The 27,731-nt window shown below is 41.8% G+C and overlaps 1 protein-coding gene across 1 annotated transcript in view; it reads right to left on the bottom strand.

Moving 5' to 3' along the window:
- The window catches only part of IDO2 (indoleamine 2,3-dioxygenase 2), a 43,511-nt gene extending 22,467 nt beyond the window's left edge, over positions 1-21,044 (bottom strand). Inside the window, exons 1-3 of the mRNA XM_060086104.1 lie at positions 20,934-21,044; positions 8,761-8,856; positions 1,528-1,647 (exon numbers count right to left, since the gene is read on the bottom strand). Coding sequence (XP_059942087.1) covers positions 1,528-1,647; positions 8,761-8,856; positions 20,934-21,032 — 315 coding nt within the window. The 5' untranslated portion in view covers positions 21,033-21,044. The remainder of the gene's footprint in view (positions 1-1,527; positions 1,648-8,760; positions 8,857-20,933) is intronic.
- Between the last annotated feature and the right edge of the window lie 6,687 nt (positions 21,045-27,731).

Genomic DNA, 27,731 nt, shown 5'->3' with positions numbered 1-27,731 from the left:
ACAGTCCCCATTCAACCCCTGAGTTATCCTAGGACACCCTAAAGAACCCTATATGCCCCCACATCCAGAAAAACTACCCGGACCCATGGGGTTGCCAGTGGGGGACTCCAACCACGAACAAGGCTAAATTATGCCCTATATGCCCCCACATCCAAAAGAACATTCTTATGCTTCCTGTCTCCCACTTCCATTTTCCTTCCCCTTAATCTACTCAAAGAAGTGCCGCTTCTGCCTTTGTTTTCCCTTAGATTTTTAGGGAGAGTTGGGACAGAACTCTTTCTCAGGTAGAAAACAATAAAGAGCTTTCAAGAATTTCAGATTCAAACCTAAGGCCAACTTCCCTTGGGGGGCAGCGGATGAGGAGCGCAGCGCAGAAGTGAGGTGTCTCCAGAGTGAAGAAGTTACGGGAGGAGATACAAAGAAGGTAAGAGATGGCCCGAGGCGGGGGTGGGGTGTGGCAGGGGGCTCCCACCCCTTCCCCTGATTGAGGATTGTGGTTTGGAGAACAGAGGAGGAGGGAAGCCCATTGGGATGCCCTGTCGTATGTGCGTAGATCTCAGACTTTCCAACATCAGACACGTGACTCTTTTTAAAGAGTCTGAAGCAGCTCTATGCTTTCCTCTTCTCTCCTTCCTTACATTCCTTTCTTTTTCTCACTGGGAGTCTCCTGAATTTACTTGAGAGAGAAAAGGTAGAATCAACCAAGCACACAAAATAAGCACAGGCTGCTGACTCAGGCAGGAAGTACTGGAACAAGGGTAACACCCTCATTTCTGGAGAATGTCCATTTATAAAAAAATGAAACTGATAGGAATTTATACTGCAGTCAGTGAAACAACGATTTCACGTTCCAAGTTTCCGACTGAAACTGTAAAAAGTTAGGAAAAGATTCAGAAGAGATTTACATGAACTATTAAGAGACACAGACCAATATTTGGTAGATAGCAAGCAACACTCAAGAAAGTAAGATTAGTGTTATAAATGGCAATGTGTGCTTTTCCCCTCTGGGGAAAGAAGGTTACATTAGTGACATCAGAAGGTCTGAGTTGTGGCCCTGGATTTTCCACGAACTTGCTCTCTGACCTTGGGCAAGGAATTGAACTCCTGTAGTCCTCAGCCATCTGTAAAATGGGCACAGCATGGCTGTACTTACCTTATGGGATTGTGAACACTGACTGTGATTACAGATATGTATAAGAGCACAAACTGCTGTGAAATGGAAATCATGAAGTTTTCTATGACACCTCAGAACTTGCCTTCAAATGCAGCTCTTCACAATTCTTGGAAGAGGGTGGGTGCCAGAAAAAACAAAATTCAAAAACTAATGAGAGGGCTACCCGTTCTAAGGAAAATTAACCTCCTGGCCAGTGGAAAATTGTGTTTTCATTTAAATGGGCCCTTTGTCCTTCCTTCACCTCATACCCAAAGGAAAGAACAAGAAAGGACCCGTTTTCCAGGCAAACAGAGAGCGTTTGCCAGGTGCAGCAGACCTGCCAGATGACAGGACAGGTGTCCCTTTGTCCCTACCTCTTTGGGCTGTGCCTCTCCATCCTGCCAGACATATCCCATGGTAATAAAGGTTAGGACCAGGTGTGCCAGCCGCTGTTCCCGGTAACCCGTGAGGAACTGGCAGTTCAAGAGGGGCATCTGTTCAAGAGAATTTCCAGAGATTACCAGCTGCAGGGGTGTGAAGGCTGCAGGGGTTCTATGGCTTGAAGGGGTTATATTTCAGTGACGGGGATCCACACACCCCACTTTCTGCCCTGATCTTAGGACACTGCGGTAGAGGAGGTATCCCAGATGATAAGTGTTCACGAAGTACCTACACCAAATTGTCCCCATGGTTGTGACGGACACTGGTCACCATCACTGACAGCTTGGTTAGAGTGTTCTAGAATAACTCAGTCCCAAGACTGACATCATTTATTAAACGGGAGTGTCCCGGGGCCACTTTTACAATCCTGCCTTATCAAAGCACCTCTGCATAACGGGTACCATTTAACCCTAATAGCCCTGCTGCTGTGAGCGTTACTGTCTCTGTTTACTCCGTTTAATTCGTAGGTAAGCGAGTACATGGAGGCCAGTGGAATTAGGAATCCGATCAAACCCCTTATGGGAGGTTGCTGAGCCGGAACAAGAGATTGTTCAGTTCTCGTCCGAACACGCCCCCTTGACCCTGTGACCTCTCCACGCCCGCTCCCTCCCTGTCAAGATGCGTCATAGAGAGGTGTAAAGGTGATGTCCTTGAAAGCAACACCCTGTACACAAGTTAGTTATTACTGACACCCCTGCCTAAGCAAATATTACCAGTTTCTCAGTTTTGCCCCGGCCAACCCTGCCTGTCTCGGTTGACGTCAACAGCCTCTGAGCTCCAGCTTCCCTGTACCTCCCCCCTCGGCTTTCCTCCGTCCCCTATCCCTTCCCCAGCTCTAGACACAGTCTGGTCTAGTTCTTCCCAGGTGCCCCTCTCCAGGGTCCGAAGCGCCAGAAGGGGCGGCCGTGGATGTGTGTATCTCTTTAAACTCCGGGCTCTTAAACAATGAGTGACAAGTGGGCTGGGACCGCGGTTCCCCAAGCCCAGCGCCCGGCGGCCGGAGCGGCAGCCTCCCCGATGGGAATCCTTCCTCCGCTGGCCGCTAGGGGGCAGCCTTTCTGAGTCTGTCCTCACTGTGCCAGACTGCTTATTTCACCCTTAAAACTGGCTCTGAGATAGAATCGCGAAAGTTCTGTGCCTTAGGGGGTGTGTGTGTCTATTGGAGACATTGCTGAGATGTTGCATTTTAACAGGAACCAGCCTGAGAATTATAACCACAGTTACAATGTATTCAGTTATTTCTTCAGTACTTATTCTAAGGCAATTACTAAAGTGTCCAAGGCATGGTGCGAAAAGCGTCCCAAGCAGGTTGGTACTCCATCTTCCCCCAAACCCACAGGCCAGAACTGAGGGTCAGAGAGGGTGAGATATTTGCCCAGAGCCACAGAGCCAGGAGGGACTGAGTCAGGGTGCTAGGCCAGTTCTGCTGACCACAGCCCTGCCCTCTGAAGTCAGCGCTGCCCGAAAGAAATATGAGAGCCATACGTGTAATTTTACATTTTCTATCAGCCACATTTTAAAAATAGCAAAAAACAAAAAACAAAAAAGCCCCGGGTGGAATTAGTTTTAATAACATTTTATCTAGGTCAATGTATGCAAAATGTTTACACATAATCAATATTAAAAATATCAAGATTTTTACACTCTTTTTATAGTAAGTCTTCAAAATCCAGCGAGTGTCTTACATGCCAACTTGTCCTGGCCACATTTCAAGTGCTCAGTAGCCGTGAGTGGCTACTGGCTACCCACAGTGCAGCCTCAAGGTAAAGGAATAAGGTCCCAAGATGTTCTGGGGTCACCTTCTATTTTTCCCTGTTCCAGATTTATAATCAGCTCTTTCTCCGAGAAGCCCCAGTTCCATTTATTGGAAAAGAGTTCCAATAAATGGACACTGGGTTTGTTCTTTGCTACTGGAATGACCCTGTTACTAGATCCCTCACAGCGGACAAAGCTAGGAAATGTGTGTGTGTGCTCTGTGTGTGTGTATACACATATTATGTACACATACATATAATGTTTGTTTACCCATCTATATGTCCACAAAATGTGTATGTGTGTGTGTGTGTGTGTGTATATATATATATATATATATATATATATATACGTTTTAGTATCATATGTATATATGATGCTAAAATGCTAAACATGTCAGACGTCTCCAACTCTAATCTGGTGTCACAGGTTGATCTTATCTTCCCCCCTTCCTAATTTATAACTTTCATCTCTGATGGTGAAATATTATCCACCATTCATTTACTTATTTATTCATCTTAACATAGGGTTGCCCCAAAAATTCGTTTGGTTTTAAGTACAAATAAAAGACATTTTTCATTTTCACAAAGAACTTTATCAAACAACATATTCACTAACCGAACGAACTTTTTGGCCAACCATATATATATAAATGTCACATGAATGGAATCATACAATATGTAGTCTTTTGGTTCTGATGTGTTTCATTTAGCAAAATGTATTTAAGGTTCATCCATATGGTTGAATAAATCAATAGCTTATTCATTTTTGTCACTGTATAGCATTCCAATGTATGAATACAGGAGTCTTCGTTCAGACTGCTGTAACAAAGTACCATAGACTAGATGGCTTATAAACAGTGGAAATTTGATTCTTACAGTTTTGGAAGCTGAAAGTCCAAGATCAGGGTGCCAGCATGATTGAGTTCTGGTGAGAACCATTCTGCTGTCTTCTTGCTTCATCTTCACTTGACAGCAAAAGAGGGCCAGAGAGCCCTGGGGTCACTTTTATAAGGGCATTCATCCCATTTATGAATATCCCATTCTATTTTCATGACCTAATTACCTTCTGTGTTGGTCAATTTGATGTGTCAACTTGACTGGGCTAAGGGATGCCCAGATCCATTATTTTTGGGTGTGTCTTTGAGGATGTTTCCAGAAGAGATTCTGGAAGAGATTGGGAGACTGAGTAAAGCCCATCACCCTCACCAATTCAGGTGGCATCATCCACCCTGTTTAGGGCCTGAATAGAGCAAAAAAGTGGACAAAGGGTAAATTTGCTCTCTGGTTGAGCTGGGACAGCCATCTTCCCCCACCATTAGAACTCTTAGTCCTTGGATTTTCAGACTCGGACTGGCAATTGCACCACTGGCTCCTCTGGTTCTTGGTTTTCCTGGGCCTCCAACGTGCAGTTAGAAGGAAGATTATGGGACTTCTCAGACTCCATAATCATAATCATGTGAGTCAGTTGCTCCTAATAAATATCTTTCTATAGATCTCTGTATCTCCCATTGGTTCTGTTTCTTGGGAGAACCCTGACTAATACACCTCCCAAAGTCCCCACCCCTAACAACTTCATGCTGGGGATTAGGATTTCAACATATGAATTTGTGGACCACACACACATTCAGGCCATTGTACTCAGTTTAACCATTCCCCTGTTGAGGGACATCTTGGTGGTTTCCAGTTTATGGGATCCTTTACCCACAAGCTTTTCCACGCACATAAATTTTCAGTTTATTTGGGTAAATACTTAGGAATGTGATTGCTGGGTCATATGGTAAGTCGATGTTTGCCTCTAAAAGGTTCTGCCAGACTATTTTGCATTCCCATCAGCAAAGTGAAGTAGGGTCTCTGTTGGTATATAGCCTCACCAGTGCTTGATGTTGCCAGAGTTTTAATAAAATGCTACGTGTTCAAATAGGTTTCAAATTGCCTTTTACTACTTTTTAACATAGATACATAGTCCTATGTTTCTCTATAAGTCACCTAGTTTCATTTTTCTTCCTTCCTGATTAAGACTTGCAAAACTTTCCTCTTATTCTAGAAACTCTGAAGTTTCACCAGGATATCTATGGCTGGTCCCCCGCCCCCATTGTCTTTCTGATAGAAATACTCCAGTCTTTCATAAGATCTGAAAAATTTTGTTTTTATGCGTTTAAAGCTTTTCTTTTTCTTCACCCACACTAGTCTACTTGTGGGACTTCTGTTTTGTGGAATTTAGGTCATCCATTTCTCTTTTTCATATACTTTTATTTTCCTGATGCTGGCATTTAATTTTTGCTTTCTGCTTTATAAAACCATTTCAAGGAAGTCCCTAAATCACCATTATTTTTCTATAATCAATGTTTCCCTCATTTATTCGGGTTGATATTGAGCTTTTTGTTTATTTCTTTGCTTTCCAATAGTTCCTTTTACTGAGCAACTTTATTTATTTTTATGGAGTACATATACTGAAGACATTAATGCAATTTTTAAAAGCACTGATCTCATATTTTGGCTTCTGTCGGAGACCAAATGTCCTGTCTCTCCCTTGTCCTTCTTTTTTTTTTTTTTTTTTTTTTTTTTTTTTGCTGTACGCGGGCCTCTCACTATTGTGGCCTCTCCTGTTGCGGAGCACAGGCTCCAGACACGCAGGCTCAGCGGCCATGGCTCACGGGCCCAGCCGCTCCGCGGCATGTGGGATCTTCCCGGACCAGGGCACGAACCCATGTCCCCTGCATCGGCAGGCGGACTCTCAACCATTGCACCATCAGGGAAGCCCCAGGAAAGCCCCTCCCTCATCCTTCTTGACTTGTTTATTCTCTTCATATCCTTTGGTCATTTGGGGTTATCCATTCGTGTTCAGGAATGGAGGCCAGGGTATCAGAATTAGTAACTAATAGAGCTTCCCTTATATGTTTCCAGAATACTTCTGAGCTTCCTCTTGTGAGCTTCCTGTGAGTCCATCAGCTGTCTGTAGTGTTTTGTCCCAGAGGTCTGGAGAAGGGGGACCCTTCCTGGAAGAAGGTGGTTGAGTCTAAGCTAGTTAACAAGTTTTTGTCTGTCTTGTTTTGTTTTTTACCAACATACAGATAGGGGCCCTGGAGGCTTTCTAAGAGTAAGGTGGTTGGCCTGGAGGTACTGTGAGATTAGGAGTGTAAATTCACTTTCTGTCTTGTCTGTGCCAAGTAAAGGCCTCAAGAGGACAAATGTCTTAGTCTGTAGCTCTATGTGTGGTCCTGGAAGCCATAGAATTTGCTTCTCATGACGGTTTTCCAATTGATTCAGTCTCCATCTGTGGTGGTGAAGTCTAAAGAGTGGTTTTATCCAGTTAGTTGTTTTAGAACTAATTAGAAGCATAGGGAATGGCCACGGATGTTATATTAGTTTCCTAGGGCTGCCCCAAAGAGGGAACACAACAGAAATTTATGCTCTCACAATTCTGGGAGATGAAAGTCTGAAATTAAGGTGTTTGTGAAGTTTGTTCCTTCTGGAAGCTCTTGGGGGAGAATCTGTTCCCTGTTTCAGTTCAAGTTTCAGGTGGTTGCCAGGAACCCTTGGGATACTTTAAGGGACTGTAGATGCATCACTCCAGTCTCTGCCTCTATCTTCACATGATGTTCTAACCTGTATATCTGTGTCTCTGTGTCCAAATTCCCTTCTTGCTCTAAGCATGCCAGTCCTAGCAAACTTAGAGTGCACCCTAATACAACACACATGACCTTATTTAACTTGATGATATCTGTGGAGACCCTATTTCCAAATGAGGTCATCTTCACAGGTTCCAAGACACAATTTCTGGAGAGAAACTATTCAACACAGGAGAAGTATCAGGGGGATTAATTCCACTGCTGTACTGAGCTGTATCCCCCATGCCCATGTTTATAGTGACCAGAAATTAGCTGGACACTCCTGGCCTCTCCTCATTGACACTTAACATATGAGAAGCACCGATTCAACAAGTTCTTCACTTCGTTTATGGAGGTTGAGTTACATAAACCCTGAGGAAAGCCTTGTACAGAGGACTTTGAATCTACCTTCCTGCAAACTGCCCCTTGCCTCTGTGCCCTCTTACTCCGAGATGGGAGAGGGAGCCTCGGGGGTCTTCTTTTTGCTTTGGTTGAATGCTTGGCATGGGTACAATAGACTCATTTCTGGATCTGATTTAATTTGATTAATATGGTACAAAAGTCCTTAAGGGTTTTATTCCATCATTTCTCTTGTTTTCCCTCACCCAGATATCTCCTTTTTTCTTCTTTTTGTATTTCTTTGGTCATATTAATGAGACTTTAGGCAGCAGGAAAATAAATTCTTAGGCTTAGTTTCCCATCTTCAGAGACACTGAAGAGAGTGTCTTACATCTCTTACAGGGTTTTAAACCTTGTGCTTGCACTTAGCAGGCATTCCATAATTATTTTTAAATGAATTTGTAATTATAGACATGAAATATGCATAAGTCAGTGAAGGAGAATTTTGGAGGGGAAAACCTCTTATATGTCTAAAATCACATGGCACGCCAATTGGTGAGATTAAAACAGATGGAGGAGAGACGAGAGGGAAGTGTAAATATATATATTGAACACTGTTTTGTGGCAGGAAATACAAAAGCACTATTGCAAAAGTCATTTAGTTTTCACAACAATTCTAGGGGCCCCAAATTTCTCCCATTTTGTAAATATGGAAACAGAATACATAACTCGTTAAGTCAAAGTTTATAGCGACTAAGTGATAAAACCAAGAGTCCAACTCAGGTCCTCCTGAGTCAAATCTATGTTCTTCCTATAACACCTTCTTATTCTTCTTATTCCTATAACACCTTCTTCTTATTCCTGTGGGGTCATGTCAGTTCTCCCAGGACCAAGGAGTTTCACAGTTCCTTACATATTTTGGGGAAACATTTCTCATCTTGTCTCATATGTGGCATTTACAGACTTATCAATGATTTCTGAAGAATCTGCCAACCCTGACTTTATAACTGGGAAAGTCTCTTGACTCTACTATTCTGTGAAACGCCGACAGTAAATCATTGTGGCTTCACTCATGGGGAGGGGAGCCCTGACCGTGTGGCTTGGCGTGAGGGCACTGAGAATTTTCACACCTGTCCTTCCCCAACTAGGTCTTATTCATCGGTTTCCTGACACTTCTCAACCAGACTGTCTTCCTTTTTTAAACACATGCTTGTTGAGTGCCCAGTATGTTCCAGGAACTGTTCTGTGCAGGCTCTGGAAATTTTAGGGAAACACACTTGTCATACCAGAAGCAAGTGTCATTCTGCTCATCATGAAGGGTGAGATAGTTTTAGCTCTGTAGATAAACTCAACAGCAGTGATTGGTCAGCTGACCCACTTCCACAATGCTGAGAAAGGAAACTGGTGTGAGGATGAAAATAGGGTAGTGAGAAGGGGTTAAGGAGAAGAATACCAAACGTTTTACCTCGTTCACTTGAGCTCGAAGCTGGTGACTCCCAATCAAGTGAGGAAGTCGGCTGGCAATTTCCATCCAAGGTCTATAGTGATCAGGGAGTTCTTTCTGCATTCAAAAAATAAAAATGCCTCAGTATTTTAGACCTCTCTGGGAAACAGCTTCGTGTAGTAGCTGTTTTCAGATTTCAGTCTTAAGGCAGAATTCAGGTCAATTCCATTCAACAAATATTGAGAATTCACTATCTGCTGTATCCTATGCTAGGCACTGCAGATACACAGGTGACTAAAATACAGTCCTTGTGGTGAGGGAGCATATGGTCTAGTAAGGGATAAATAAAATGTAATCAGGGGCTTCCCTGGTGGCGCAGTGGTTGAGAGTCCGCCTGCCGATGCAGGGGACATGGGTTCGTGCCCCAGTCCGGGAAGATCCCACATGCCGCGGAGCGGCTGGGCCCGTGAGCCATGGACACTGAGCCTGTGCATCCGGAGCCTGTGCTCCGCAACGGGAGAGGCCACAACAGTGAGAGGCCCACGTACCGCAAAAAAAAAAAAAAAAAAAAAATGTAATCAGACATACCCAATGCAGTATAATATGTTCAATTAAGGATATGTGTAAGCTTAGCAACCAGCTGAAGAGGAAGTGGTTAATTCCGTCAACTATGCTAGGGAATTAAAGGGAAATGCTCATAGAAATATGAGAGTTGGGGCCAGTAGTAGGGTCTGAAAGTGACTTTTCTAGTTGGAACTTTTAAGATGGGAAGGCAGTGAAACAGAGGAGATAGTGGATAAATAGAGATAACTGTGCTTCTTGGGATTACAGATGATTCAGTGTCACTAGAATATAAAGTTCAAGAGAAAGGATGATGGAAGATTTGACCAAAAAATCAGATCAAATATGCCTTTTATTGACTACGTAAGAACTTTATTTTTATGTATGTTGGTGACATGATTCAATCTGAATTTTAGGAAGATAACTTTGCTTTGGGATTTTAAGATATAAAGTCAGATGAGGAAGCCTTTGAAATATTGTCTGAAAATTAAGCTTAGGCAATGGCAGTGAATTTGGAAAGGAGAAGGTATGTATTCAAAAATATTTGGAAAATAAAATTGAAATAATTAAATTTAGAGGCAGGGATGGGGCTAAAGGCAAGGTGATCCCTAGCCCAATAGCACAGTTTATTTGCCCACTCTGGGTCGTTGGTTTAGCGAAGAAGAACACAGGTTGGATTACAGCAACCCTGACTCTATCCCAAGAAATGGCAAACTGCAGCAAATTACACTCGTTGTAAATAAGCTTTTATTAGGACACAGCCAATTTCATTTGTTTCCACATTGTCTACAGTGGCTGTCACTTTACAATGGCAGAGTTGCATAGTGGCAACAGAGACCATATGGTCTGCAAAGTTTAAAATATTTACTATATGACCCTTTACAGAAAAAGTTTGCCAACTTGTGACCTGTCCCCAGGGTCTGGGCCTCCTTTTACAGAGTACAGTCTGCAAGACTGAAATGTTGTGTCTCTGGGTTAAGAAAGAGAGGCGGTGAGGGCTATTTCCATGTTTCTGAATCAGATGACTGAATGAATTGTTGAGAAGACAGGTTGAAACAGAAATGCAGGTGGAAGTCAAAGAGAGGACATACAATAGTGAATTTGTTTTTAGATATGTCCAACCTAAAATATCTGTGGAATGTCAAGATATGGCTCTATACTGGGCAGTTGGATATACAATTGGAAGCTCAGGAGAGAATTAATATTAGAAATATACAATCGGGAGGCATCACACTAGTGCAAATTCCGCATTGTGGTAAAAACCACAAGTGGGTACAAGACCATTCGGGAGAAGTTGCCAAGTGAAAGGAGAAGGCTTAGATCAGCGCACTGCGGGGGGGTACTTACAAGGCAGGCAGAGCAACTGAATCCAGCACAAAAAGACATGTATAGAGGCTAAATGAGCCAGAAGAGAATCACCCTATAGAAGTCAAGACATTAGAGGATTTCTCGGAAGTTGAGATTCATCAGATGGCCAAATGCATCATTTAAGTAAGGTTATCCCTTTGGAAGACAAAACTAAATAGTCACTAATATATCAATATATACATGTCTTTCCATGTATATGGCATAGAAATTCAGGTCAGGGTCATGGAAACAGGGTTCAAATTTTAGTGTTCTGAGGAGGGAAGAAAACAGAGATTGTAAATGTGAATTACTTTTTTTTTTTGCGGTACACAGGCCTCTCACTGCTGTGGCCTCTCCCGTTGCAGAGCACAGGCTCCGGACGTGCAGGCTCAGCGGCCATGGCTCACGGGCCCAGCCGCTCCGCGGCATGTGGGATCCTCCCGGACCGGGGCACGAACCCATGTCCCCTGCATCAGCAGGCTGACTCTCAACCACTGCGCCACCGGGGAAGCCCTGAATTACTTTTTTGGGAGAGCCATAAGCCGTAACAAGGCGACAGTTTGTGTTTGAGAGCTGTTCCCACTTTCAAATGGGAAACCTGAGTGGTTTACAGCCTGCTAGTGTAAGAGGCGGAGATGGAAGAGAAAGGAGAGAGGGAATAATTAAAAGTAAAGGGTCTTGAGGAAGAGGAGGAGGAGAGGAAGAGCCCAAATGTAGCACCTGACTGAGAAGAGCTGGACGGAGAGAGTCTGGAGTTTGAGGGATTCATTTCTTATGAACTCAATTTCTCAGCAAATGGTGAAGATTCAGGTTATATGACTTGGGGAGAGCGGTGGGTGTTAAATTAATTATCGGAGGGAAGGGAAGAGGAAATTAAACATAAAAATGTAAATAACATAATATTTTGCAATATATAATATGTATATTATAATACATTATAATGACTTTAAAAACCCAGGGAAGTTTGAGAATTATAAGTTTGGAGTGCTGTAGATCTGTAAATTACCAATAAGTCACTTGTTGGAGATCCTCTATCCCTCAGACTCTAAAATAAAACTGGGTGAATCTAACATCCAATACACAATCTTTGAAAATTATAGACTTCATTTAATCCTCTGCTTGCTATCTGCCCCTGAATCAATTTAGGACAAATTGGACAGCGTTTACTAGCTTTCCCAACAAATCAAATTACAGCAAACATCATAATTTAACATTTTTAATATAGATATTGTGCAGGAGGGGGAGATTTTACCCTCTACTCTTGAGTTCTTGTGTCAGGAGTCAATAAAATTGACCCAAAACAGATTAACAGGAGAAAAAGAAAGAAATTTTAGTTTGTGTGTACAGAGGTCTCATAGAAATGGGACCTAAGAAGTGGCCAAAGCAGGCTTTTATACTTTGTAGACAAAGAGACAATAAATCTGTGAGGAATGGACAAGACAAAGAAACTTAGGCTTCATGTGCTTATCTAAACAGAGTTTGGTCTTGGGGTCGTCAATTAAAGAAGTAACAGGGTTTTATTTATTCAGGCTTCTCGGCTTGAATTCCCTACCTCTGGTGGTAAGGGTGTCCTATCTCCAGATGCGTGGAGGGTACCTTTCATAGGAGAGATTTATTTCCTGCTTTTAGGGAGACAGAGAAGAGGGTCAAATTTCTTCTTAAATTGACTGTTTCTTAAGTAACTTTCACCCAAAATAATCAATATGCATTGAGACATATTCATGGGTGACTTGCCCTGGGCCCCAACAATACAGATATTCACAAAGAGGAAATCACACCCTGTTCTCCTCATGCATTCCTCATCCAGTACCTCAGCTTCTGAGAGGTAGAGTCCACTATGCTCCCCTACTCTTCTCCCAGAGACAACATTTATAAGCATAATGGTATAATTTTCCCTAGCAGTGCTCAGCAGTAGTGCAGAATTGAAGAAAGCTGCTAACTGACCCAAGTTTGGGGATTTACAGAGCAGTGGACCAGCTGAGAATGCTCGCACATAAAGGCAGAGAGATTTATGGTAAACTGACTCTGAACTGGCAACTTGTTTTTCTTCTCATCTATATGATGCATATGTTTTATGAACAAAAACTGAATGTGGCTACAGAGACAAAGGAATATAATATTTATAAAAGAAAATCACAGAATCAGACTCATAGTATTCAGAATCCCTTTTAAAGTGGGTTTGAAGAAAAGCTGTAACTAAATCTGTCCTTCTTTCTTTGATGCCTAGAGAGGGGATCGTATTCTGAGAATTAACTTAGAGCATCCTGGAGAATTCCCTGGCAATCTAGTGGTTAGGACTTGGCACTTTCACTGAGGTGGCCCAGGTTCCATCCCTGTTTGGGAAATTACGATCCTGCAAGCCATGATGAACAGCCAAAAAAAATTAAAGCATCTGGATTTCTGCTTCCTGGCTTGCATGGGAATCCTTAAATACTACATTTTGCCTCAATCTAAGCAGCACTCTATTCTTGAATATCTCTTTTTCTTTCCCCTTAGATTCCTAGAGGCTTCTTTTCCTTCCTTCTCTTCATCCTCTCCCTTCTTTAAACAGTTCTAGTCTTTGGACTCTGGTACAACCCCACAAATGTAAGAAAACCATGAACTTTGAGAACCTCTAGGCTCTCCGAGTGTGGTTCCCATCCAGCAGCATCAACATGATGTGGAAACTTGTTAGACATGCAAATTCTCGGGCTCTACCCCAAATGTACTGAACCTGAAACCAGCTGCCTGTGCTTTAGCAAGCCCTGTAGGTGAAGCTAATGTACCCCAAAGTTTGAAAACCACTGATGTGGGGACCTCGAAGGAAAGGGAGAAAGGATTTTAAAGCTAGTTCATAATCCATTAAAAATGTATTCACCCTAAGTGTCCATCAACAGATGAATGGATAAAGAAGATGTGGCACAGCCATATTACGCAGCCATAAAAAGAATATTACGCAGCCATAAAAAGAAATGAAATTGAGTTATTTGTAGTGAGGTGGATGGACCTAGAGTCTGTCATACAGAGTGAAGTAAGTCAGAAAGAGAAAGACAAATACCATATGCTAACACATATATATGGAATCTAAAAAAAAAAAATGGTTCTGATGAACCTAGGGGCAGGACAGGAATAAAGACGTAGACGTAGAGAATGGACTTGAGGACACGGGGAGCGGGAAGGGTAAGCTGGAACAAAGTGAGAGAGTGGCATGGACATATATACACTACCAAGTGTAAAATAGATAGCTAGTGGGAAGCAGCCGCATAGCACAGGGAGATCAGCTCGGTGTTTTGTAACCACCTAGAGGGGTGGGATAGGGAGGGTGGGAGGGAGATACAAGAGGGAGGGGATATGGGGATATATGTATATGTATAGCTGATTCACTTTGTTATACAGCAGAAACTAACACAACATTGTAAAGCAATTATACTCCAATAAAGATGTTAAAAAATAAAATGTACTCACCCTTCCAATGGGATTTTCCTCTAGAAACTGAATAAAATATTGAATTATGTTACTTACTTTTTGATTGCCAGATTTTTTTTTTTTTTTTTTTTTTTTTTTTCGGTATGCGGGCCTCTCACTGTTGTGGCCTCTCCCGTTGCGGAGCACAGGCTCCGGATGCGCAGGCCCAGCGGCCATGGCTCACGGGCCCAGCCGCTCCGCGGCATATGGGATCCTCCCAGACCGGGGCACGAACCCATATCCCCTGCATCGGCAGGCGGACTCTTAACCACTGCACCACCAGGGAGGCCCCCAGATTTTGTTTTAAGTTACAGTATGGGGGGACAGGATCAGCTGATGAGTTTTTCACTAAATAGCACCCCTTTTGGTACTAGTTAATACTTATCTATCACATCTATTTCAAAACCTATATACAATTTCAATATTCTATTCATGAATATTGGTAATTGCTTACAATTTTTCACTATCATTAACAAGTTTGAAAGAGTCATCCTTATACATGTGTTTTTAGATGTTTTCTCATTATTAGGACAAATTTATAAATGTGGATTTACTGGATTAAAGATTTTGCACATGGAAAGGTTAAGAGCTACTTCTTGGTTTTCTTACAGAAAAGTTACATGAATTTATAATCACATTTATAGTATGTAATATATAATGGGAGTGCCAGTTTATTTATGATTCTAACAACAGAGCATCAGCAAAGTTTTTTGTTATTTTTAAAGATATAATATGTGTTATCTGCACTAAAATTCTATAATTATTTCAATATTTAGTAACAATAAAATAACCACCCAAAATATACCTTTCTCAGAAATGATTAAACTAATGTAATCAATATTAATGGCAAGACAGTCAAAAAGCACAAAATTTATAAAGTGGAAAGTAAAATTATTCTTATCCTCATCCTCTCATCTAGCAATGATGACCCTTGCAAGTTTGAGTGGTTTTCCAGAAATTTTGTATGCTATCATTTTATTGTTTAAATTTACAGTTCTGTGATTATTAATGAGTTTGAATATCTTGTCATGCTTTGGTCATTGCGTGCGACTGTGAAATGCCATTCATACCAGGGTCGTCAAATGAACCAACATTTTCATTTATGCCATTGGGTTTTCGATTATGCTTAGAAAGTTCTTCCTGTCCCCATATCGTTTCTTTTAGAGAATTTCTAGTTTAATGGTTGGTGCTTACGTCTTTCATCTATCTACGCTTGTGTTGTGAGTTAGGATAGATTATCTCATTATTTCCATTTCAAAATAGAGGAAGTTCCAGCCAGAGAAGTTTTGTAACTTTCCCGAGTTTACACATCTGGTCGGTGGTCAGGTCAAACCTCTTCTGACTCAGAGTTCAGTGTACTCTCCAGTACCTCCTGAGAGTAAACACATGGAGAATGGTGACTGCGGAGATGGTTAGTACAAGGGGACAAGAAATGGAAAGAAACTTGACATGTTTTTCTTCCCCTCATTCCAATAATCAGAAGACCCAGAAGTGGGATGGACACAAATAATAAAATCTATGGCCTTCTTTTCTATTTTTTCAGTTTCCTATTTTAGGTTATTCTTTTTCTGCACTTTTATATCTGTCAAAGTACAATTTTCAAAAAGTTTAAAAAAATGACTCATGCAAATATGGAATATGTGTCCAAAATATATTTAGTTTATTAAAGAGGAACTCAGCAGGATGGTCCAGTTGGTTCAAAAGCACTTGATAAACTGAAGTGTTTAGAGTTTTGAAAAAGAATGTTAAAATTAAATTGCTAAGGTAAAGACATAGGAATTGGTTAATGTCCTATATGGCAGAACAATCACAAGCTTTAGGGTTTTATTTTCTACTCAACAGAAATCACTGGCAGCTCTTTTGAACAAAAATCTGCAAGTTAATATGCAGCTTCAGAGATTCGGTCCTAATCAATAGTAAGCAGCATGTCAAAAAAGGAGCACCCCGGGCTTCCCTGGTGGCACAGTGGTTGAGAATCTGCCTGCTAATGCAGGGGACACGGGTTCAAGCCCTGGTCTGGGAGGATCCCACATGCCGTGGAGCAACTAGGCCCGTGAGCCACAACGACTGAGCCTGCGCATCTGGAGCCTGTGCTTTGCAACAAGAGAGGCCGCGATAGTGAGAGGCCCCTGCACCGCGATGAAGAGTGGCCCCCGCTTGCCACAACTAGAGAAAGCCCTCGCACAGAAACGAAGACCCAACACAGCAAAAATAAATTAATTAATTAATAAACTCCTACCCCCAACATCAAAAAAAAAAAAAAAGAAAACAAAAAAGGAGCATCTGTTAGGTAATTAAGTAATCCTAAGGTGAGACTGTTTAGTTAGACAGGGCTCTGGATGGTACTAAATAAAATTCAGCCCTGGGCCTCCCTGGTGGCGCAAGTGGTTGAGAGTCCGCCTGCCGATGCAGGGGATACGGGTTCGTGCCCCGGTCTGGGAGGATCCCATATGCCGCGGAGCGGCTGGGCCCGTGAGCCATGGCCGCTGAGCCTGCGCGTCCGGAGCCTGTGCTCCGCAACGGGGGAGGCCACAACAGTGAGAGGCCCGCATACCGCAAAAAAAAAAAAAAAAAAAAAAAAAAATTCAGCCCTCCTTTTGCTCTATTTTGGATAATTCTTCTCAACCCATGTATAATCTAGAAAAGAACAGACTTTTTAAAAATAACGTATTTTATAGAAACAATAAACTGTATTAGCACTGATTAAGTTAATGAAACCAGCTTCTGGTTAAGAAAATAGCACAGAAATTTTAAAAAATGAAAGTTTAGTGAAATTAAAGTGGGCAAACGTCAACAAAGGAAAGTTGGGTGACAATACTGTGATCATAAAAATTAGAATGTAAACTATGGGACAGAGTAGAATGTGAAGGAGAGGGTTTTAAGTGAAATAAAAGACAAGTTTCAATGGAAAGAGCCTGGTGTGTCATGGTTGCAGACTAAAGAGGAGAAAGAGATTAGATGACTTTGAAGAGATGGGTAAGCATCATGAGAGGGCCTTGGAGGCTACACTAAAACATAGGATTTTGTCCTAAAGAGTGGAGTGATGTGATCTGATTTTTGTTTTAAAGGGTCACTCTGACTGCCATGCGGAGACTGTACTATGGCAAGAGGGGAAATAAGAAGACGGGTTACAAGGCAATGATAGTCCAGGGAGAAATAGTGGTGGATTGGACTAGGGTGGAAAAGTGAAAGGTGGGCAGCCAAAAGACAGTTTTCAGAGACAGGGCTGAACTCCTTAATTATCACATGAGTCATTTGAGAATAGTGAAGATTACTGTGAGACTCAAATGGGAAATGTGCAGGTAACACAAGGCCTAGTACAAAGTGAGCACCTATTAAATAATAATTACTACTCTTATTATATATTATAAGAAGGTTACCATAGGAAATAAGAAAAACTCCATTCTTAATGAAATATAGGAGAATGCTATCAATAAATTTTGCTAATACTTTGAACATCTGAATTAAAACCACTGCTTCTCTCAAGTGCTTTGAATTACTACAGGAGATTATATATGACTTTATTTTTCCTAAATCGTTGCTTGGCCACTCTACAGAACAAGGTTCCCAGCATCCCGATTCCTTTTCTTCTGCTCCATGGCACCCTTACAATTTGTTTTTGCTTTGTTTTTCCCTTTCCTTTGTTTTTGTGGTTAAACTACTTCCAAGCTCTTCTCACTGTTTCTCATAGTTATGACACCTTTCTTTCCACAAACAACCTCCTACGTGTAGCCCCTCATCCCTCACCTAGACCTTCATTGTCCTTTACGTATTCTGTTGTTTTCAAGTACCGAGCTAGTTAGGCTAGAGGTTCTGAATTAACTCCTGGCTGGGGTTCTGGCATCAGTAATTTTTAAGCTTCCCAGCTAATTTTGATATGCAGTTCAGGAACCATTGCTGGAACCCACCCTGCCCTTAACCTTCTGCTAGGAATATATTCACACACCAGGGCATTGTTGCTTACCAGACGCATGAAATCCAAATTCCTGAGCCTAACGTTTGAGTTCCCTTGGTCTCACTCCAATCTAATCTCCTGCTGTAAACTATCTTGGTCCCTCCCTTCCTGCCAAGCAAGTTTCCTCACATTCTTTATGTCTAAAGAAAAATTTCTCCTCACCCACGCACCAACCCAAACACACGTACGCAACAGACACACGATCTGGCAAGGGATTTCTGTGGCTTCCTTATGGACATAGGTCTGAAAGGTATACATTTTCCTCACCGAAACATTAGACCCTGGAGATGTTTGAGAGTTTATAGAAACAGTGGGATGGAGTACTTGAAACCAAGTCAGACCCTTCCCCCAAAGCCAGAATGATTGCTTATTCATTAGTTTGACTGTGTTTTCTTTTCTTTTTTGTTATTATTAAAAATCAGAACCATTTCCGATATTTGTTAGTTTTAGTCATAAAAATGCTATTAGAAATAGCATACAGATTGGTCCAATATCCATAAAATCATTGAAATATAACAAAATAATTACTACCTGTGGTACATGATTACACTCACATGTTTTAAGTATTTATGGTAAACAACCAAGCTTGCTGAAAGAGTATGTTTGGGCTCATTGACATGAAGGAATAGCCAGCCCATCACTTACCTAAAAGCAAACAAAGCCTACTCACGCCCTTAGCAAAGTCATCGGCTGATATTTCTCAATCTGTGATCTATTGCGACGCCACTGTTATCTGGTGATGATTCTTTCCTGATTAGTTGAGTAAACTGAGGCAGATTCTGGTGTAAACTCTCTTCCCTTTCCTCTTCCCAGAAAGGGAGATGTTTAAAATTCTTCCACAAGTGAGAGAAAATTAAAACTGAAACAAAGAAGTGCATTCTTTAGAACTCTGACACATGACTGTGAGAGTAGACCCAGTTTGCCAGGAAATTCTGAGCTCCAGAATGGAAATTTCTTCTAAGGAGTATCCATCAACCAAACCACAGGACAGATAGAGTCCTGTGTTTTCTCAGAAAGTCACAAACACTTGATGTTGCTCTTGTTTTCCGTCTGGTTTTCTTATTTATAAGAAAGGAAACAGCAAAGAAAGGAACACAATCATGGTGGCCCTACCCAATGTTTACATACTTTTAATATTATTTTTCTCAGCTCAGTGTATATATTTAATCCCAATAAGAGAGTGTTGGCCTGTTGACAGACTCTTCCTTGTGAACTAGGTAGGGATGATGGAAATATTCCTGAATCAAGTTATACACACAGAATGGAATTTGGAATAAGCACTGGACTGAGGGTTGTGCAAACTGGCTTCTATCCTTCCACTGGATTTATGGAAGTGCTTTCATACTCCATAGCAATCCAGTGGCGGGGGGGGGGCACTAAATCTCTCCAAGTACATGTGAAAACTGAGGGTCAGGCAATGCTGGTGATTCATTCTAGGTCACAAGAGTGTTAGTAAGTGAAACTTAGGGTGACTAAATAATTCTATTTTGCCCAGGACTTTCCTGGTTTACCATGGAAAGTCCTGCATCTTGGAATCCCCTTCAGCCTGTAGCAAATGGACTTTCTTGGTCACCCTAGTGGCAGGGTCAGAGAACACAGTCCAGTGTTCTGGGCCACAACTCTCCTCTACATAACACCCTAGAGTCATTACTTTTAATGCTCAAGTTACTTGCAGATCTGTGACTTGGTCTCACAACTAACAGCTCTACAGAGGGCTTTGGGGATCAGCAAATAGATCCTATCTTCATTTTTATTCTTCTGTTCACACTCAGAAGAAGGTATGCCATAAAAGCTCATTAAATGCCAGATCATTCATTAATCACAGTTAAATCCCCTATTAGACCCCTAGAAGGAAAAACTGGATCTAATAAATGATTGCAGGGATTGTAACTTTGGATCCCTAGATTTTTAGCTGAGTAGGCTTGGCCCTTATTTAGAATGTAGTAGAAAAAAGATGTCAAGAGTCCTGAGTACTACTTCTGCTTTTTCCAGTAATATAACTTTGGGCAAGAACTTCTGGCCTTCAGCTATAGTTTCTAAGGACGCTTGCAGTTTTGACATTTTAGACCTGACCATTAAAGTGTTGAAAAGGAATTGCATTACAGGTTGAGCCTTAAGAACAATTAAGAAAGAGCTATTGGGGCTTCCCTGGTGGCGCCATGGTTAAGAATCCGCCTGCCAACGCAGGGGACACGGGTTCGAGCCCTGGTCCAGGAAGATCCCACATGCCATGGGGCAACAGAGCCCATGCACCACAACTACTGAGCCTGTGCGCCACAACTACTGAAGCCCACGCACCTAGATCCCGTGCTCCGCAACAAGAGAAGCCACTGCAATGAGAAGCCCGCGCACCACAACGAAGACCCAATGCAGCCAAAAATACATAAAAAAAAAAAAGAAATAGGTACAGTTTGTCCTCAAAGGTTCTCTCCTCTTCTCAGCAATTTCTGTGAATATCTAATCCCTCCTATGAACCTCGAACACAGCCAGGGTCCCTTGTGTTCTCTTTTCTTTCCCACTAGCAAGTCAAGATAAACTGATTTACTCATATAATTGGTCTTTATCTAAATTCTCTCTCTTTCTCTCTCTCTCTCTCTCTTTTCTTTTTTTTGATAACTGCACATTTGCTCATGAATTTGCTGGAATGATTGACCATCCATTAAAAAAAGCTGACATTAAAACATTCCATTTGCTCTATCCCCTGCTGTAGCGGTCACTTCTCCTTTGTTGGTAATCACACTGTGCCTTATTTGTATTATCTGTCCCAAGTCAATGACTTGGCATTTATATTGCATCTCTCTTAATGACCACATCAATTAAACAAACAAACACCCAAGTCAGCATGTCAAGAAACCTATACTGGCCTGCTTTAAGACCCTATCCTTACCAGAGGATTTGGAAGAAGAAAGCCATAATCTTCAGAAATATGAAATCTTTCTAAAGTCAAAGATGGTGCTGTCTTCAAATTCTGACTTTGAGGCTCCATAATTTTGTTTGAAGTATCTGCGCAGAGGCTGCTGTTAAAGAGACAACTGCTCCAAATACATCAAAGACCCAGGGTAAGGGAGCTTCAAAACAGCATCTCTTCCTTGCAGTTAGCTGTACAGTTGTCTCGGGAACAGGGGAGAACCTTGCTCTAAGGTTGAATTCCACACTGCCGTAGACTTTCTCTGACATAAGGCTGAGTAAATTATTAAAGACTGCTGATTAAAACAAACAGGCAAACAAAATCACCTCGGGGAGGGGGGGAAACTCCTTTCTTTTCATATATGTGAATATAAGAAGATTGATTTTAAACCCAGAGACTAATCTGTTCTATTTTAGAAAATGGGAAATGAACAAGCGTTTTGATTGTGGATGATCCCAGACACCCCGACGGGAACCTGGTCCATGATGAGCTTTGACAACGGGGTCTTTATTTCAAAGGTGTAAACTGTTAAAACTAGAAGTTAGTGACCTTCAGATATTTCAGTGGATTGGTCATGGGTAGAGGGGGGCTGAGGACTCTAAACGCATATCAGAGCCTCAGAAGTGTTCTGCACGTATTTGAACAGTGTATTGTAAAGATTTACAGTGTATTGCTTCGATTTACCTTAAGAAATATTATTGTTTTTGAAAGCTTCCATGACATTAAAGGAGAATATATACTTTTGTGAAGTTTAACAAATGAGGTACAGCAGATACTAATGAATTTGAGAAAAGCCTAACAGATCATTTGATTTATCCTTCTACTTTTTTAAAAAATATTTATTTATTTTTGGCTGTGTTGGGTCTTCGTCTCTGCGTAAGGGCTTTCTCCAGTTGCAGCGAGCAGGGGCCACTCTTCATTGCGGTGCACGGGCGGGCCTCTCACTTTCGCGGCCTCTCCCATTGCGGAGCGCAGGCTCAGTAGTTGTGGCTCACGGGCCTAGCCACTCTGCGGCATGTGGGATCCTCCCAGACCAGGGCTCGAAGCCGTATCCCCTGCATTGGCAGGCAGACTCTCAACCACTGCGCCACCAGGGAAGCCCTAACCTTCTACTTTTATTAAACATCGTTTGAGAACCGACCACTAAGATGGGAGACTTTACCTATGAACCAGGTACAGATTAGTAAACTGAGGCATACGCATGTGCATAATCCCATCCACTGTCACTCCACTAATTATGTACTAGAGCTGAAGTAGCTTGATCTCCAAGCCATTCCTTTGTTCACTCCATCAGGCTGCCAGGCTGTCTGTCAAAGGCGCCATCATGGTTTGAATTCACATCAATATGGGGCTCATTGATAAGTTCCCAGCCATAGATCTGCACTGTGAAAATTCCAAAGACTCTACCTTTTGCCCAGTCGGACCCTGAACTTAGGTCGTCAGGTTGCCATCAAATTTATTTGGAAGCTGATTTGTCTACACACATCTTCTCCTCCCTCCCTTTCTCTAAGGTAAGTATAAAAGCTAAAGCAGGAAGTGCTCTGATAACTCCTGTAACTGTTCCTATGGAGCATTCAACTTTGAAGGTAGTATGTCAAAAGTAACCTAATGGATTTATGGTTCGTTAGACCCTAAGAGCCATCCTCAATTATCCACTTCCTCTTAGCCCAGTACCCAACCAGTTTTGAAGATTAGTTTCTTATGTCTCCTAAAGGCAGTTTGTCAAACTTAATTTGTTGAATCATCTTCTTGTTTTTTCCTTCAATCTCAGGTGAAAAGAAGGCACAGTTATTTTTGTTTCTGCTAGTCCTGTTATTTTTCATCCATTCCCTATGCAGCCTCTTAAGAATTTACTGTAACGTTATAAGAGTGTGGCATCAAAATACCAAAACTAAAAAGAGCATGACAGAATAAGTGATCTAGTTCAATGCTCTCAGTAAAATAGGAAAAACCTGAGGCTTATTGGAGTGAAATGACTTACCAAATGTCACCCTGGGTGTTACCATCAGAATTGGACTAGAATTTGGACTTCTCAGCCCAGAACTTTCCACTCAGCCTGCTCAGCTTGGCCTACCTGAGTGTGAATTTCTACTCCATCTCCTATTAGCTATGTGGCTTTTTAAACAAGTGGCTTAAAATTCTAAGCTTCTGTTTCCACATCTACAGGAAGTAGTAATGTTTATCCCAGTGAATAAATGAGGAACATTAAGTAAAGCATTTATCAAATGGGTAACAGTAAATACTATTTTTCTCATGTTCTTTTCCCCTCAATCTGGAAATACATTTTTAATATCTTAGTTTTTCTGATACTATTCTGAATTCTGAATCATTCTGAATATATCTTTTCTGTTTCAGTCACTGACTCCTTTCCCTACTTCAGACCTAAATATATAGATATTTGCAGCATTATTATAACCATTTCCCCACCTCAGTATTCTTATGTATTTCCACCTGATCTTAACCATCAATTCTATGCTCAGGTACCCAAGCCTGCATATTCAGCCTTGACTTTTCTTACTTCCAAGGTCTAGGTCCATGGAACTTGTGGGTCAGTGAACATCTCAGATTCTGCCACAAAATCATTAAGAACTCCTCCCTGTAAATTAAATAAGGTTCAAATTTCCTTGCCCTGACATTCAAGGATGTCCATCACCTGACCTCTAAACACCCTCTAGCTGTGCAAAATTCTTCTATCACCTTGAACCTGTTTTACATCATGTTTCAAGTTCTACCTAGTTGACTGTTACTAACACTCAAACATTGTATTTATCTAATCTTTTCTCTTTTTTTAAATAAATTTATTGATTGATTTTTGACTGCGTTGGATCTTTGTTGCTGTGCGCGGGCTTTTCTCTAGTTGCAGCGAGCGGGGCCTGCTCTTCGTTGCGGTGAGCAGGCTTCTCATTGTGGTGGCTTCTCTTGTTGCGGAACACAGGCTCTAGGCACACAGGCTTCAGTAGTTGTGGCACGCAGGCTCAGTAGTTGTAGCTCGCAGGCTCTAGAGCACAGGCTCAGTAGTTGTGCATGGGTTAGTTGCTCCGTGGCATGTGGGATCTCCCTGGACCAGGGCTCAAACCCATGTCCCCTGCATTGGCAGGCAGATTCTTAACCACTGCGCCACCAGGGAAGCCCCTCTAACCCTTTCTATTAGATTCTAAGTTCCTTGACGAACCCATATTTAATGCAACTTTGTATTTTCCTTTATCAGCAAATTCAGTGTCTGAAGTTCAATAAACGTTGGTTAAATGAATGATGTCTCTCAGCATCTCATTTTTAGATTTGGTGTCTTGAGGCCAGGTAGAAGTCTGTGCTGTTCTCTGTTGCACCATTGTAGCCCTAGTCCTAGAGACATATTCTGAAGTAGGGAACACAGTGGTCTCATGAAGCTTTGCTTGGCATCTTTCTTATTTACCAAGAGGAAGTTGGTTAAACATAATTGTGCCCAAGAACTTCCTCTCCTAATAGTAATGTTTGTCATTTCAGAGTCCTGGGTTCTATAATCAGCTTTCCCATGAATTATTGTAGTTTCAGTATACAACAAAGGTTCCCCATCTCTTAAACTGGGCATTAGGGCCTTTTGGAAATGCACCAAGAAATATTCAAAAAAGAAAGAAAAACATTCACAGTGGAAATTTTTCTGTGTGTGATTTCAGATATACTCAGCTTTAGTTTCAAATTGTTGAAGTCCCAAATCTGAATTGTCAAAAGCAATCAGCCCAGACAGCACTGGTACACTGAGGTTAATCTGGTACAGCTCATTAATTACACCTTTGTTCATAAATTCAATGGGAATTTCTAGTCCTTTCTAATTGTTCAAGCATCTGGCATTTTGCTTTTTTTTTTAAACTCTCTTCTCTTTTTGACCTTTCCTATGACACGTATTCCTTCTGGTTGGACTATACTTAAAACTAATAAGATAAAACTGATACTTAACACTCACTGATTTTTTTCCTCTGTGCCAAGTCCTACAGTAAGCATCTTCCATGGAGCAACTTAGCAACTTGTTTTTTTGGGTTTTTTTTGCGGTACGGGGGCCTCTCACTGTTGTGGTCCCTCTCGTTGCGGAGCACAGGCTCCGGACGCGCAGGCTCAGCGGCCATGGCTCATGGGCCCAGCCGCTCCGCGGCAAGTGGGATCTTCCCGGACCGGGGCACGAACCCGCGTCCCCTGCATCGGCAGGCGGACTCTCAACCACTGTGCCACCAGGGCAGCTCACAACTTAGCAACTTACTTAATGTTCACAACAGTCCTGTGAGTTAGGTGCTATTATTATCCCCATGATTCAACTGAGGAAACTGCAGCTTGGGAAAGTTAAGTAAGAGCCCAAGGTCATACTTTTTGTAAGTGGTAGAGTCAGGGCTGGAGCCATTTGACTTGAAAGTCATCACTTTTAACCACTAGAGGCATGGCTTCCCTTCTTTGGTTTTTCTCTCTCATTGTTCTGGTTACAGTTTACCATTGGTGCACTCCCTAGTTCAGGTCCTGACTTCCCTCTCGCTGGGTGATTGCCTCTGTTCAAAGACTTTAGCCATCATCTCTAGGCTAAGGACTCCCAACATTTTGTTTGTAGTTGGGTCTCTCCTACCATCTACTAGACATCCTTACTCAACTGCTCTGTAGAGGCTTCATAAGAAAAACCTTAACACATCAGTCATAGACTAGACACCTTCCATTAAGACCAGGGCAAATGCTTACAAAACCTCCAGCAACTAGTTCAAGCTCTTGAGCAGAGAGCCCACTGCCAAGCAACAAATCCAAGGCTTACTTATTACTTATTCTCTGATAACAAGAACCAAGTTCATCTCCCCCATCGATGCCGTGTCTTGGTGAATGGTATCTTTTTGGAACTGGCAATATAATTTGTGGGGCACAGAGAAGAATAAAAATGTAAGAGCACTTGTTCAAACTTCTTCAGAATTTCAAGACTGTGACAGTAGAGTATGAAGCCAAGTGTGGGCCCTTCTGCACGCAAGACCCTACCTGACAGCATGGGCTGGTCCTAGTAACTCTGTTAACGTCGCTGATCGTTAGAGACCTAAAAGTCATCCCTTATCACATCCAACAGAACACCAGTCTTGCCACTCCTACTGCCATGATATTTCTTATGTTTCCATGATCTCCAATGCCACTGCCATTGTTTTCAATTCCTCACCATTTACTATTGGAAGAGTATATATTCCAATCCTAAACTGATCTCTTTGCCTCAAATCTAAGCCCATGATACTTTCCCATCGTTGCAGGCTTGGATTCCTTTTACAACCTCCAAACACATCCCCCTGCCTTCATTATCACTCCCCATTTTATCCCACCCCTACTATTTTTTCCCCAAATACCACCAGTCATTTAAATGCATATTTCTTTACAATGGGCAATGCTTCATTTAAATATGATTCAAATATACGAATATAATAAAGTCATTTCTCTGCTTAAAAACATTCCCTCTGTTTTTAGGATAAATTGAAACTCCTTTATTGCATGACCCTTTTTATTCTTTAATGCTTCAGCCATATTGAGGTGTGTGTACTTCCTCAATAGACCTTGTTAAGCTGCTAGTCTTTGAACACCCTTCTTTCTCTTCCTGGGATTTTCTAGCCTTTGGTTTGCATATTGTACACTAATCACCCTTTAAAACTCATCTCATGTATTGCCTCATCTAGGAAAATCTATTCTTACCATGTACTTTTTTCAGTACCCTCCCCTTCCCTGTTTTGTCCATGGAAAGCCCCACCCCCTCTGCTGCCCTCTAGTCTGGGTTGGGGACTCTATACTTCTAAACTGTCTGCTTATGTTTATATAGCCCTTATTTCATTGTGCTGAAACAATCCATTTGTCCATTTCTCCACTAGTGAGCTCCTTGAAGGTAGGGTTGGTGCCCTTAATCTTTCTATTATCTAGCTCAGGAGGCAGCATCCTAGGTTTGCTTATTAAATGGTTATTGAACAAATGAGTCATTAGAGCAGAGATTCTGGTGCTTACAGGGTTAGGTCTAACCCGGTTAATGAAACAATACTTGAGTCAATGCAGTATTCATCTACAAATGATCCTTGAACAACATGGGTTTGGACTGCATGGGTCCATTTACACGTGGATTTTTTTCCATATTAAATACGGCAGTGCTACAGTGTTCCGCAGTTAGGGTTAGGCTTAGGGTTAGGGTTAGGGTTGAATCCCAGGATGCGAATTTCAAATACTGAGGAACCACATATACGGAGGCCTGATCAAAAGTTATATGAGGATTTTTCACTGTGGGGAAGGTTGGTGTCCCTAACCCCCAAGTTGTTCAAGGGTCAAATGTATTTCTTCTCTTAACGGATGATCTTTTAAGTACACTGCTAAGTGCTGTAATGTAAACATGAGAAAGCCATGGATCTTTTCTACAGGGAACTGACAAATTAGCAAGTGAAATAAGACACACACACACAGCCATGATCACGACATAAGAGAAAAGCGACATGTACGAAAAGAGAATAAAATATCTGTGGGGACAGAGTTGAGAGAGAATTCCCTACCTTCAGGTGGTTTGGGTAATGGCCTGAACTAGTGGGTCTCTAATAGATATGGGTGGGAAGTGATTGTTTTGGCATGATCATTGGAGGTCTTCCCAGGGTCCATGAGGCTTTGACTATCCTTGGAGAATTAGACAGCCTGTCATGTGTACTCTTCAAATGACCCTCTCTTCAAAGGACAAGTTTTCCTGGTGTTGCCCTTTACTCATTCACTGTTCCTCCACCACGTTAGAAAACCACCAGCAAAAAATAAGAAACATAATTCCTGTTC

The sequence above is a fragment of the Mesoplodon densirostris genome, chromosome 20 (genome assembly GCF_025265405.1).
Source record: "Mesoplodon densirostris isolate mMesDen1 chromosome 20, mMesDen1 primary haplotype, whole genome shotgun sequence".
In the NCBI taxonomy this organism is placed as follows: domain Eukaryota; kingdom Metazoa; phylum Chordata; class Mammalia; order Artiodactyla; family Ziphiidae; genus Mesoplodon; species Mesoplodon densirostris.
Note: the sequence above shows the minus strand (reverse complement) of the source record. Positions and strands in the feature narration are given on the sequence as shown.